Source organism: Sinohyriopsis cumingii, chromosome 12, assembly GCF_028554795.1.
Source record: "Sinohyriopsis cumingii isolate HCF-2022 chromosome 12, ASM2855479v2, whole genome shotgun sequence".
NCBI lineage: Eukaryota > Metazoa > Mollusca > Bivalvia > Unionida > Unionidae > Sinohyriopsis > Sinohyriopsis cumingii.
Window position 1 is genome coordinate 12,969,485 of NC_142972.1, and position 14,706 is coordinate 12,984,190.

At 37.1% G+C, this 14,706-nt stretch overlaps 1 protein-coding gene across 1 annotated transcript in view; it reads left to right on the forward strand.

Annotated features, from left to right (window-relative positions):
• LOC149786019 (E3 ubiquitin-protein ligase rnf213-alpha-like) overlaps positions 1-14,706 on the forward strand; it is a 180,064-nt gene that overhangs the window by 28,771 nt on the left and 136,587 nt on the right. Inside the window, exon 4 of the mRNA XM_089978096.1 lies at positions 2,577-2,804. Coding sequence (XP_089834222.1) covers positions 2,577-2,804 — 228 coding nt within the window. The remainder of the gene's footprint in view (positions 1-2,576; positions 2,805-14,706) is intronic.

Below are 14,706 nucleotides of genomic sequence, written 5' to 3' on the forward strand. Positions count from 1 at the left end.
AGAAAAGACTGCTTCTACATAACTACGACATAAAAGTACGCTTGTCCGTAGCTTGCATGCACTTTCCTAACAGTATTATGTTCTATTTATAGCAGCTGCCCTATTTCAAAGAAACATGCTGGTTTTACTTTCAAACTTTTGACCTTGGTTTCTATTTATGGCAGCTGCATGGCTTAGTTAGGAGAGAACATGCTGGTTTTCTAATTTTTAATATCTGCTTGCAGATTCTTTGTTCTAATTTATATCTGATACAGAACCAACAGAACCAATCTGTAGGTATCTGGCGCTAAAAGTCAAATCAGATATATTCTAGTAGATGCGTGTGTTAGAGCAAAAATGTTTTTCAAATAATTTCACAGATAGATTAGAAAAAGATGAAAAACCTATTCAAAGATGAATACATGAATTGCACAATACAGTGTTCCATTCAAGGGCAGCTTCACACCCACTGCAGGCTGTGTGGAAAGGATTTTAATATTGCTCATGATGGTAAAACAAAGAAACCGAATTAGCTCATTTTACTAACTGCAATACAAAGGTAACTTATAACTTCTTTTTTAAAGTAGAACTAATAAATGCTGAGGCATTATCTACTGAGTTCTTAATAGAACACGGACTACCCCTAGCAGTAGAAGACTGTGTTGGTCCTTTGTTGAAACAGATGTTTCCTGATTCAAAAATTGCTGAAAATATGCATCTGCAAGAACAAAATCATCTAATATTGTTAGGTGTTTAGGAGAAGATAATTTGCTTAAAATTGCAGAAGCCATGAAAATTGTGCCATTAGTATTGCAACAGATGGGAGCAGTGATTATGATGACAAAAAGTTGTACCCAGTCTGTGTAAGAGACTTTGACAATGAAAAGGGCAAAGTCAGAGTGCTCTTCTATCATTACCAGAATTAACAGTAGATTTCACTGGAGAAAACATTTTTTATTTGCTTGATAATGCTTTGAATAAACATAAGTTGGCAGAACTGTATGGGGTTTTAAGCTGATACTGCATCAGTGATGGCTGGAAATGTCTCATTTAGTGTACTGTACATATCAGGTTGTCCCTGTCATATGATGCACCTTGCTGCAGGAAAGGCTGCTGATAAATTAGAAGGAGAACCCCTGAAGTATCAAGCTGGCATTCTACCTGAAAATGTACTTCATGCGGACAGACTTGATGTGCAATGGTATCTTATTTCCCAGCTAAAAGATCCAATAACTGGAAGATATATATTTCCTCATCTTCGTCAGGTTATGAAAGGAATATTGTTTCTTTACCATTCTGATGCTGACTCTGAGAGACTGTTCAGTATTGTTAACAAAAATAAAACTGAATTTAGATCTGGACTCTGTAACCCAGCACTTGGTTCTCTACTGGTGTGCAAAACATTCATTATCTCAGCTGGTACAAAGCGCTTTGAAATGCAGTATGAGAGACTGTTGCTTTTTAAAGATCAATGTGCTATATAAGAAAATCTGAAGCAGTAATTGATGTTAAAAGACCAGAAGGGGTAAATAAATCATTTTGTACATATGAACATTGAGTTTTTTATGTTATATGTTGATTACTCTTTTTCTGCTTGGATTACTCTTTTTGTCCACTTGGATTACACTTTTTCCTCACCAGGGGTTGGCATGTATGGATTAGATTATCACTTTGTCAAGAAAAGGAAAATTGCCATTTCTTCTAAGGGATGAAATTTCAAAAAGGAAAGAAAGGATGAAGAAAAGAATGATTTGATAGCAGTTCAGCATAGGTGCAATCAGGCATATAGAGTGTTAAAGTACCAAAGCCTACAGTGGTAGCTCTTGAACAAGTTTGATAATCAGATTATGTATGGTAGGTAAAACTCAACTAGTTTCATTGTAATTATAAGGTAAATATATTTTTCCACTTTCAGTTCAGTTATACTGGTTTTATAAATCACTGTAAGAAGCAACTTAAATATTTTAACATTTCTCTATACATCCTAAATTGTATGCATTAAGTGGAATAGAATTAGGATATAACAAGTACACTAATGTGATGAAAGTTTTTTTATATATACTAAAATACTAAGTTTTACACAGAATGCTCAGTACAGAGAAAATTTAAGTACATGCAGAAGAAGCAAACAGATTTCATAGAAAACTCAGAAGACAAAATCAGCCCATTTTCACTCTCATGTATTGATGTTTTTTCTTAAGATTTTGCCTTCTTATGTATTCTCTTAAACTTACCATAGTGTGATACAACAGAGGCGTAAAACTGCATTGTTTATATTTTTTCAATAGATATATGATTTTTTTTAGTTAAACAGAATAGCAAAGAAGATTCGAAATTTGTTACCTGCCAGCCTTACAAATATAGGATATTGCATTGTCTTTGGTTTTTCTAGTAATTGTTCTAGTCAATCAAAAACATTAAATAGCACTGATGACCAAAATTAGACCAAGTTGGCAAAGTTAATTATGCTTACTTTTGCCTCTTGTTGATCAACTTCAAATCTTGTAGTTTTTATCAGACTAAAATATGTATCATGGGCATGAGCTTGCTTTGAAGTTTTCAATAGATATATTCATTTCTTGTCCTTCATTTTCCAGGCACCTTAGTAAGTTTCTCAAAGAGTTAATTGACAGCATTGCAAACACTGGTAAAGACTCTTCTATATTTCTCTGCATGCCACTGTATCATTTCCTGACTGGTGAGGTGCAGCCATTTCAAGATATGACTTTTGACATGTCTCACAACAGTAAGGACCAAAAGTGGTGGGGTGTTTCATCATTAGTCAATGCTGTATCCAGTTTCAAGACTTTTAAATCATGGAAAGTGTAAGTATGCATTTTGTGTAGTTCATGCTACGGAGTAGCTCATTGTGTATACAATGTTTTGAAAGTATCATTAACACATCTGTCCAATGGTTGATGTAAATATACTATTTGGGTATGTTGAAAGTCAGTGTATGTTGTTATGACATCTGTCAATTAATCTGTCTATCCTTTTTGTTTCCACATAGTAACTTTAATTTTACACCATCCACCTTTAGCAGACTTTATAGTCGGCTTGCACTAGAGGCAAAATAACAAACATTTTTTGCTTCTGAGGTCAGCGCCTCAAAAATCAAGGTCATAATGATTGTAAATAGACAAATAGTTCATACAATAACTTGAGCTTATTGCACCATATAACTTATAAAACTTCATATATTACTTTTACTTTGGCAAGAAAAAGACCTGTGGATTTTGAGGTCAATAGGTCAAAGGTCAGAATCACCCTGACTGAAAATATAAAGTTTAATAGCAGCAATAGCTCACCCATAGTTATTGTTTAGTTTCATTTTTTGTGCCCCAAAAAGCACACCATCCATTTGATGTGCATACATCCTCCCATAGAGTGAAGAATTGTCACTATGACACAGTTTATTGTGGATCTCACTTTGTCCTTGGTATGTTATGTGCAAAACAAGCACAGAGAGTTCATCTTTTTCAAGGACATTGATGGGATCAGATATGTGCCAAACACCAGAGAAAATGTGCTTGTTGCAGTGTTTTTTAACCACAATTGCAGCCTGGCCTCTACAATGATTATCTCTGTGTTACATTTTCTGTTCATTTGTTTTTTCCAACCTTTACGTGGTAACTTTTTCCCTCTGGATTTAGTTCCTCCAAGGACTTGGGGTTACTTCATGTACACCCATAGGGGTTGGAGACACTGTCAAAATCATGTTTTCATCTAGGTACCAGTAAGTCATTTATACAAGGAAAAATGACAGTTTGCTCACTAGATGCTGCATATTCTTCATTCTAGATTGACACCACAGGAACCACATTGTGTGTGGTATCTATACTAGGTATTTGATTCAACACGTTGAATTTTGTTCACATTGTTATTGTATGTATGTATACTTCTTTTAGTCAATAGAAGTTGTATAAAACACTGAGAATTCTCTTTCTTACATGGAAAAAGACTGGTAAATTTATACTACTATTTACTATGTCTATAGAGATCACAGAGGTGTATTCCGTATGTGTTACATACAAACAGGATGAGTTATAAGTGACATTTGTTTACTATATTAAGGAATAATATCAACACAGTCTGTGGGAAAGTGTGGCAACAAGAAGTCTTCTTGGGACACTCATCCAGACTGTATTAAATGTTCCAAGTGTACAAGAAAAAAAATTGCTGTACATTTTGTAAATCATGGTCTGCAGAAAGCTGGAATCTCACAGACTTGAGCCGCAAATATCAGAGAAAGAAGAAACTTCATTCTCCTCCTTCATCAGATTTTTTCCGGCTTCTCTCTTACAGAAAAAAGGGGTCTTCTGTCCGGAATACCCCTCCCAGCATGTTGCTACTTTCCATTGTTAGGGAGATACAGTGACCATGCAGCAGCATGTCGCTGTCTTCCATGGAGGAGGTGCACTGCTAATCCTATAGTGTGTCGCTGCCTCCCATTGTGGAGGAGATGAAACTCACTTCTTATTGTGGCACTGCCTCCCATTGTGGAGGCTATGCACCACTGATCTGATGGCATGTCACTACTTCCCATTGAGGAGGAGATGCACTGCCTATACCATGGTTTGTCACTGTTTCCCTTGGAGGTGAAGATGCACTGCTTGTATAGTGTGTCGCTGCCTCCCATTGAGGAGGAGATGCACTGCCACCATCCTGTCAGAGGTAGTGTGTCATACCTCCCACTGGTAAGAATCAGCACCACATCTTCCTTGTTGATGCATAAGTTGATGATCCTGTATCCTCTGATCATCACGCTATGATCTATGGGGATAGGGTTCAGACCGAGTTCCCCCTCTCCACCCTCTAGCACCTCATTATGAACATTGGGAGTCCTACCAGCAGGCTCAGACTAGGATAGGGGATCAAATCAGTATTCCCCACTTTCCTATTATCCCATTGAATCCTTCTGGGATGTGGGGCCCTCCACTTTTGGGGCCTTGGTCATGTATGCCTCCTTAGGCTTTTGGATCTTTTCCTCATAACAGAGGCGATGCTGTGGCTCATGTCCTGCCATTACCTCATCACTGGGTGGAAACCAATCAGAATGCTAGAGGCATCACTTCTTCCCGGACTGACAGACATTCTCCTCTCCATCTCTTGCGACTTCTTCAGTCCCTACTCACTGTGTTGCAGTATGGGACTTAGCACAGAGTGTTCCTATATCCTATTCACCTCCTAGGGACTTAGTGATAACTACACCCTCTCCAGCTCAGAGTGTCCTTGATGATGATATCTCCATTGTGGTAGACTCTAATGAGTTTGACATGGAGGAAGCACAAGTGATGTCTGCTCTTACAATCGCTTCTTAATTTCTGGTAGATGTGGAAGAGGAAGTATGGTCTTTTGACAAAGCAATAAATGAAGTCTATCAACTCTTACCCCCTGACTTGTGCCCAAGACCTGTCATAGTCCAAAAGGATCCTTTCCAGTCTGGAAAAGATCTCGGGGGCTCAACCTTAACCACCTACTCATTCTTCTATGATTGAGGAAATTGCTGAGAGGTTTTCAGTGGGCCAAAATATTAATTGACAACATCAAGGGTAGGCCATTCCCTCATCGACGTTGTGATGGTTGGTCTCTTCTGTCAGCTATTGGATACGTTGCCCTAAGTGGGCCACAAAACCTCCCCAACTTGATGCCAGTGCAGCCAAAGTGGGTATTTCAAGTGGAGCCTCTGCATCCCTTTTTGAAAAAGACATCAAACTATGGAACAGAGAGTCCAAATGCTTGTCACCATAGCTTCACATGCCAGCCTCTTCTCAGCTGCTTTTTTTTAGTATGCTGAGGGAAGCATTCTTGAACCCAGTTTCCCTTCAACGCCTGCTTGAAGATGTGGCCAAGACATCTCCATGTGCACTTTCTGTTGCTATGTCTTTGTTGGTGAAGCTTCTTCACATCCACTATGATGTTGCTTTGGACCCTTCAAAGGTACTACTTGATCACAGTAAAGATATCCTTAGAGTTGCTCCTCTTGAAGCCGAGAGTCTGTTTGGAGGCCTCATTCCTACCGTGGCATTGCAAGACTTGGATCATCAACTTAGTTCCTTCACATACACTCCTGGCCCATCACAGTCAGCCAGGAAGCATGTGAATGTGATTCACCCTCAAGGGCCTTCTGCCAAGTTCTTCAAGTAGATACAGCTTCAGTCCATTATGCAGCCTCAAAATGAGCCTCAACCTGGTCCATCTGGCTCCCAGAAACTGAAAAGCAGATGTGCCTGATGAACCTGGAAAGAAAAGAGAGTTTTCACAGCCCCCTCTTTTCCCAAAGGAGGGGATGGCGAACAGCTCTAGAGACTTGACCCCTCTCCTGCTGCACATCTAGCTCCCAGTCGTTCCTTTTTGATGCTCGCCTAGGACTGGTTTCTGAGGTCTGGTGAAGCATCATGGATGATGGTTGGGTCCTTTCTATAGTGAATGAGGGGTACTGACTCCACTTTCGGGAACTACCTTCTCTATCCAGGAAGTGCGCATCCTTCTACAGAAGAGGGCAGTCGAGAGGGTTATGAACAATCAGTCACTCGCCTTCTATTGCCATATCTTCCTAGTCACAAAGAAAAGTGGAAATTTTCACATTATAATCAACCTCTCCCCTTTAAACTGGTTCCTTCTGGAAGAACCTTTCAAGATGGAGACCACCTCCTCAATCTAAAATGTACTTTGACCATCCGATAAGGGCAGTCTCCATCAACCTTCAGGATGCATATCTATACCTCCCCATATTTCCTTCTCACTGCTTTGCTTAGAGCAGGAAGTTTTTCAATTCCAGGTCCTACCATTCAGAATTTCTTTTGCATCCAGAGTTTTTACCTGAATTATGGGAATAGTGGCAGGATACTTCCAGTTACTGGGAATGCCAATTCTCCAGTATTTTGAAGACTGGCTGATCCAGTGTTCAAATCCAGTCCCTTCATCAGAATCTGTGCAGTTGTTGGTCTGTGGTAACTCAATTGTGTCTTTTGCCCAACCTCGAGAAATCTGAACTCACTTTATCACAAGACTTCATTTGCATGGAGATGAATTTCCTCACAAACCAGAACTTGGTTTTATTAGGATGTCTTCATATGTGGCCTCTATAGTTCCTCCTCCTTGCAAGATGGAAGCCTCACAAAGATTCTCTATGAACACTGATCTTCTTGGGACCATTGCAGTGGTGGATGAATCGGGACAGATTCATAATTGGAGTTGATTGGAGTCAGATGCATGATGTTTCACATGATGTACCCTATATAAACAGGACATCTGCAGGAAGTATTTCATAGTATGAAGCAAAGTGTTTTGTTGTCTGTATAATAAAGGGAGGGAAAACCCATTTGTGGTGAAACCACTACTTGCAACAAAGGATGGGTGGGTGTTTACATGCTTAGCCTCTGGTTTTACTTCAATAATGCCCCATTTCTGTCACATTTGCTTGGATGAGAGGTTCATTATTTTACTGAAAGCCACTGGCCACACATGTATACGTAGCATCTTTAAAGATAGACAACAAAACATCTGTTAAAACATCAAAAAGGAAAAAGGAACATATGTTAACCTGTAACTCATCATTAACAAAAATCTGTTATTTAAATGCAATTAATAACTGCTTTAGCAATACCATTATTTTTAGCCTGAATATCCCTCAGATAAAATTTGTGAAAAGTCTTTGCTAATGTCCAGTCTGCTGTTTTCAATATATTGTACAAGGAACAACCATGTCTGAAAGGAGATGATGCTGCAGCAGTTCTGTAAGAATGAGCTTTGAATGTAGAAGTATCAATTCCTGATTGTTCTAAAACTGTTCTTAACCATCTAGCAATAGTACTAGTTATCACAGCTGTATAGGAACAACAAGACGCCAGAACTTTAGTAGATTTCTGAAGATTTTTAGTCCAGTCAGTATAATGCAACAAAGTATGCATGGCACACAGTTTCTCATCATTACAAAGTATCAGTTCCAAATGGAAATTCTTACTTTGTCTTGAAGTTTTCAATAAATCAGAAAAACTGAACAATATTTCATCTGCCATACAAGTCATATTATACAAATTCAAAGATTTTAGAGTTTGTGCTCTTGGAGCTCTAGATAAAAAAAATTAGGGCAACCAGCTTCATTGTTACTGATATCAAAGATATAGTTTCCAAAGGAAAAAGGTTACGTAGGTATTTCAAGAATGTACTTACATCCCAAGTCTCAAAGTATCTTGGTATTGGTGCTTTTCTGTTAAACAGCTCATGTAAGTATCTACTAATTAGCAAAGGGTTGATGCACCATGCATTATCAAACATCCTCAAAGTAGTAAGTAACATTGCCTTGTGAGTATTGATGACACTATAAGACTTAGCTTCAGTTACCAAAAAATCCAAGTACGAAATTACTGTTTCCACAAAGACACAAATCGGATTAATTTTCCTGATCTTACACCAAAAATTCCATTTTTTCCATGCCAAATTGTTTTGTTTATTTGTTGCTGGTCTCCATGAATTGGTAATGATGTCCACAGCAGTTGTTGGAAGTCCTTGGTTTTGGAGCAATCTCCTGATACAGTCACTCTGATTAAAGATAGAGCCTTCCCTGGAGGATGAGTTTAACCATTTGTGTCTAAGAGATAGTAGTTTTTTGTGCCTTGGAGGTCTAATTGGAAGAGAAATTAAACATGAAAAGAGTAAAGGAAACCAGGATTGTGATGTCCAATGTGGAACAATTAGAAGTGCTTTACTAACATGGTATGTGACTTGTTTATTAAATGTTTTCCCAATATGATTGAAAGGGAGAAAAATGTATGGGATTCACTCATGCCAAGAGAAAGAAATAGCATGTTTTAAAAGCACCTGTTTTTGGAAACCATGATATGAACTTCTTTAATGGATGGTTTAATCTGGAAGCAAAAAGATCAATAAAAGTCTGTGTGCACAGTCTTTGAAAAAATTCTCTCTTTAGCATTCATTCTCTGGACTCAGAAAAATTCCTGGAAGAAGAGATGTTTGTATATTATGTTTACCAGCATTATGGACTACTGATATGAAGATATTCTTTTAAAAGCACCATTCCCAAATCGGCCTTGCTAACTGACCCAATTGCAGAGATGCTATTCCACCCATATCATTAATGTACAAGATAGCACATTTATTGTCAGACTGAATCTTAATATGTTCTCTTTTATGATCTGAATAAAAAGCTTGCAAGGCATAAAAGATTGCTAACAACTCCAAGCAAGTTATTGAAAAGATGGTCTCAATCTTTTTCTATCTACCAGAGATTGATCTATCTGAATTAAAATCATAAGCTTCCCACTCTGCGAGTGATGCATCAGTTGAATAGTAAAAGCAACCTTCTCTGGTCTGAGAGATTTTCCATTCTTATCTGCAACATGTTGATACCACGATTCCAGTTCCTGGATACTTTGTATTCTGTTATCAAAACTGGATACTTTGTGGAGATAGTTGTACTGCATACTATTATCAAATTTATTTTCTTTTTTTACAAATTCCCTTTATTTTATCATGTTCCAAACACCTCTAGTGCATTGGGGCTTCCAAGATTGCATAAAAAAGGCATTTTTAAGCATACCAATAAATGATGGCAACTCTCAGACTATAATAACATTTTTTATCAGTTATTTGCTTGGCAAGATTATGAACCTTTTCCACTTTCTCCTCAGTAAGAAAAAATTTAAACTGCACAGTCTGACTCAAAACCAAAGAAGACAATTTTTTTAGATGGAGTAAGTACCATATATAGTTGCGTATAAGCCGGATAATTTAGGAAAAAATAAAGGCCTGGAAGAAGAGGGGTCAGCTTATCCACGGGCCAGTGTCTAATCTTGACAGTTTTTAGGTCTTTTTGTTGACTACTGTAATGGCTGTAAATCATGGGACATGAAAAAAATATTTTTTTACATGTCCTACGACATGCGCATGTATGCAAAAAAACTTTCAGTGACCCGACAATTATTAAACTGTTATAAAGTACTATGATTGATTTTGTTATTATTTTGCTTGTGCATATTTTCTGATTTCTCCAACATGAAATTAAATAAAAGTAAATATAGACTTCATACTTTGCGGGCTGGTTGAGTTTACCCGGGAGACCATGTTGAACTATAATGTACAGTACTTAACACAGTGCTAAGCATGCATAGTGTCACTTAAATCCTTATGTATTCCCAAACATATTACAGGGTTCATACTGAACTATGAATGATAAATTCAAAGACTTTTCCCAAACTTTCAAAGACCACAAACAGAGATTTCCAAGACCTATTTTTGCTAACATTGTGTATACAGGTTATATGAGAAAACAACGAATGCCAAATACTACAATATTGTTTACTGATAAAAGTCAAACTATAATTAATTTCCTAAAATAGCATTATAATGATCTGGAAGATATGTTAACATTTGTTATTTTTTCAGAAATATGTAACATACGTGTCAGATTTAATACAAAATAAATTGTTCTCTTAACAGACATCAGCACTGCTTTAAATGCATTATTATATTTGCTTTTTTTTCTCTTCAATCATTTTGGAAAGAGATGCCACCACTGTCATCTTTTCCTCTGCTCTTCTCCTAAGAGCATTTGACTCTGTGACAAGCACAATGAGTCCTTTTAACTCTGCCTCTTCTGCTTTCTGTACAGAGGAAGCATGTAGGCTGGCAATGTCAGCTTCAAGACGCAGCTTTTTGGCTTTAAGTTCTTCCACTTCATCCAAGGCTAACTCCCGTTTCTTTCATTTTTGGGTTTTCTTCTCATCCTTCTCCTCTACTTTCTTCTTATCCAGACAGGCATAGTACTTGTGTCTTGCAGAGGAGGCATATGTCATCATTTCATTGCTAATGATGATTTCCAAAGGTCCACCTGCTTTTCTCATCGTGTCAATGATTAGCCTTTGTGCTCTGAGGCTTTCACTGCTGAGGTTCTCAACATATACCTGTTTGTTGACAGAAAATCCTCTCTCCACTGTTGCCTGCCCATGTGACAACAACAACATTTTCTGGAGAACATTCCAAAGTTCAACATATTCCTTTCTTTTAGAAAGGACAGAATAAAACACTTCATCAAGGCTGTCATCTGTTCTATTGAAGCATTTCAAGGGATGATTGTCCGATTGGATAACTTCATCCACTAATTTTCCAAATTTTAATGAATCTAAATGAAAATAAATAACTTCATGATGTATGAAAGTAATTTTTAATTCGGTTTTACATACTAGTAAGAAACGCTATTTAGACACAAATTACCATTTAAAAAATGGCTTCTGAAAAAGTGAAATAAAATATAGGGGTACAAACAAACGGGGATGTATAGTCAGACTATAGATACACAAATCAATTTCGGCAATACACTGGGGGAAAAAGGTCGAGGGTCGGCAATGAGAAACGGGGACATTCCGTCAACTGGAAACACATTTTTTCATTCTTTTTTTTATTTGCATAATCAAATGACTTGACTTCCTACAGTTAAAGCTTCACAGCACACGTTTACGCCATTTTTTTTTTAACTTGCAATTCAAGAACAACTCTTGCTTAACTCAACTATAGTGTACGCATGCGCACTTTGAAACTGTTTATCCGTGAATTGAATTTATTACAATGGATGTTTCTATATTAAACCAAGGAACATTATTATGTAGAACAAAATTTTCGAAAATGATTTTTGTCCCTCAAACGTGTTAAATAAACCGACGGTATAAGTAAATTTAAATGGTCCCTCTTTTGCCATATCTCCTAAATCATCAAACTAAACAATATCTTATTTTATACCCGAAAAGTAATGAGTTACCATTATTTTGCCCAAAGCTACCAATAACTTATACTTCTGCATCTTTGTTCCACTAAATGAACAGTATGCAGTTACTAATTTGTAACTTACCTTTGGCATGACTTGTAAGGGCTCCTTCTCCCACTGAAGCCAAGCTGATCGCCTTTTTACACAATGTACAAAACGCCTTTCGTTTACATAATTTATCCTTTTGCAGCCATTCCTTGTATTTCTCTTGTTCAAGCCAGATATCGTTGAAAGAGCAAAGACCTGGCATTTTTAAACACTGAAGATGTAAATCGACTGAACAAATTTTGAATCCTCGAGCGTAATACTTTCGCACACTTTCTACATAGAGTGAATTAGTGTAATGAACATTTTGATTGGCCAAAGCTGATGGACTCGTCCAATCAAACTGAATGATTCGTCAAAAGAAAGAAGCCAGGAAAACCAGCTATATCCGAAGCTAACGATCTTAGGCAATTTTATTTGTGACTTCCTTTGATGAAGTTTGTAGCCGTCTTGCTTTGATGAAGAGTGCATGTGTTATTGAAGTCGCCGCCGAGGCCAACTTTGGATGGCCAAACAAAGCCTCTTTTGTTATTGCGGCGGCAATGAAACTGAACGGGTCATCAAAAGAATGAAACCAGGATAACTAGATTACATCCGAATCTAACAACCTCGGATAATTTTATTTGTGATTCTGGAAAGAAATTACAAATTTTTGGGTTTATTTCAATTTTCAAAGACTTTTAAAGATGTCAGGGTAATATGCTCGATTTTCCCAAACTTTCAAGGCCTTGAAAATGCTACCTCATTTTTCCCAAACTCTCAAAGACCTTCAAAGACCGTACAAACCCTGGGTTTGCATTTTCCCACCTTTTGAAATTTAGTTATAACGAACTTCAATTTTTTCACTTTATTTTCATGTTTCTTTGGCTTCTTAAACTCCACTCCCTTTGGAGGAAATTGCCTGAACCTCACAAAGGCTGCAATATCTTCAGACCCAAAGCCCGAAAATTGAGAGTTGGTTTAAAGGTTGGTAATTTAGAGCACTTTGTCCTCTTTCGTTGCCATTGCAATAAACAAAAAGAAAATATGACAGATCACAACTGTAGCTTGAACTATGTCCTAAGCTGGCTTCAACACCACCTTAATACCAAAGACATGCCTATTATGAATTTAACGCTCCACTGCAACACCAGAATGACTATGAAATACTTTGTGCAGGTGTCCTGTTTATATACAATACATCGTGTGACTGATAAAAAAGTTTCCTTTTCCTTGAAGAGTGCCTGTTCCTGCCAAAGGCAGAATAATATGCTATGTGTACATGTGAGGCCAGAGGCTTTACGGAAAAAATAATGGGTCTATAATAAAAAGTTCAATGCATTTGAATGGAAAAATATGAACTCGTTCTTTTGGATTAATACTGCATTCCCATGGTATTGCAGTATTACTTAGAAAGATTTGCAAATAATTCCCATAGAAATGCAGCAACCTATAATTATCCCATCAATTGTTAGCTGATTTGGCATCTTACTATTTCTGTTTGGGGCAAAATTATTGAGAATTTTCAGACTGAATTTGGATTTTCTGCCTTTTCAGGAGGTATTTGATAATAATTTCTTTTAGCAGACTGAATCATGGCAATTCATCTTTTACGTGAGAGTTTGTAGTTATGCCAATGCTTGATTTTATGAAAGTAGACTCTATTCTGTCTGGCTGAATTAATTTCGGTTGCAAGTTGTGCTGATTTCTGAGGGTGTTGGACTCTTTTTTTTTTTTTAAAGGAGTATGATGATCTCCAATTGAATTCATAATAAGTATAGCTAATATTCATATATATGACCCATGGCCGTAGATATACGTTTGCAGGATATATGTGCATAGCTCATTCTATTTAAGTGTGAATAATTTAATAAAACTTGCAAATGAAATAAATCATGATCGATGTGATACTATATTTCAATATTTTATTACTAAATAGATTATGGTACATGTGAAGTTCTATGTGACTCACTGTTATGCGTTGGGGTAATAATAGTAATAATAATAATAATAATAAAGACTTTATTTAGAGCAGGTAACTCAATTAGTTACAGAACTAATCTACTTTGAGGCCTTCTATCTGTTATGTACAATATATACAGTATATACAACATGATGTGAAGAGTCTGGCTTGACACTAAATAATTAAGTAATTTTAAAATTCAAAGTATCAAGCCTAGAACACATTCACAGGCATCAGTGAAAACATAAACATATATATAAAACATAAAATATAATCCTGCATTGAAATATTCAGCTATGAAAATGATGTAAAATTACAGAAAAGCAGGCGGTATTTTTTGTACTAGAACTGTTCAATTTTTTAAAGATTGGGTTGCTCCCAATATTTATTTGAATCACTGGAATTCCCACCCTGGCTCGTTTTTGTAGGAAGTGAAATTAGTGATAGAGAGAGGTAAAGCTCCGAGCCCCCAGTCAGCAATACCAACAATTAAATTATTAAGAACACAAATTTGAAATCCAAAAGAATTACAATTTAATACAAATTAAACAATATTAATTTCTCAACCAATCTACTTCCTCTCGACCATGTGACAACCTATTTCATCACATGATCGTAGTGTGAGATGGCTTTCCCCTGTACTTGGTTTCTACTCATCTGTGTCTACTACGCCAATTGCTTTCCTCCTTCCGGCGTTCTCCGATTCTTCCTGCCCTCTTCCCCTTTTGTCTTCTTTCTCCTCCTCATTTTCTTTCTCTCTTTCTCCTTCAACGAGGCTTGTTCCCCGCCTACTAATATTCTGTATTTCTCCTTCCACAAGGCTTGTTCTCCACCTACTTCTATCCTGTCTCTCTGAGACTCTGTACTTCACTACTCTGTCCCCTAAAGCTTCCTATGAAAAACACAAGGACGTTAGCATTTGTGTTAGCCATCTCGCTCACTAAATCAACAATCAATC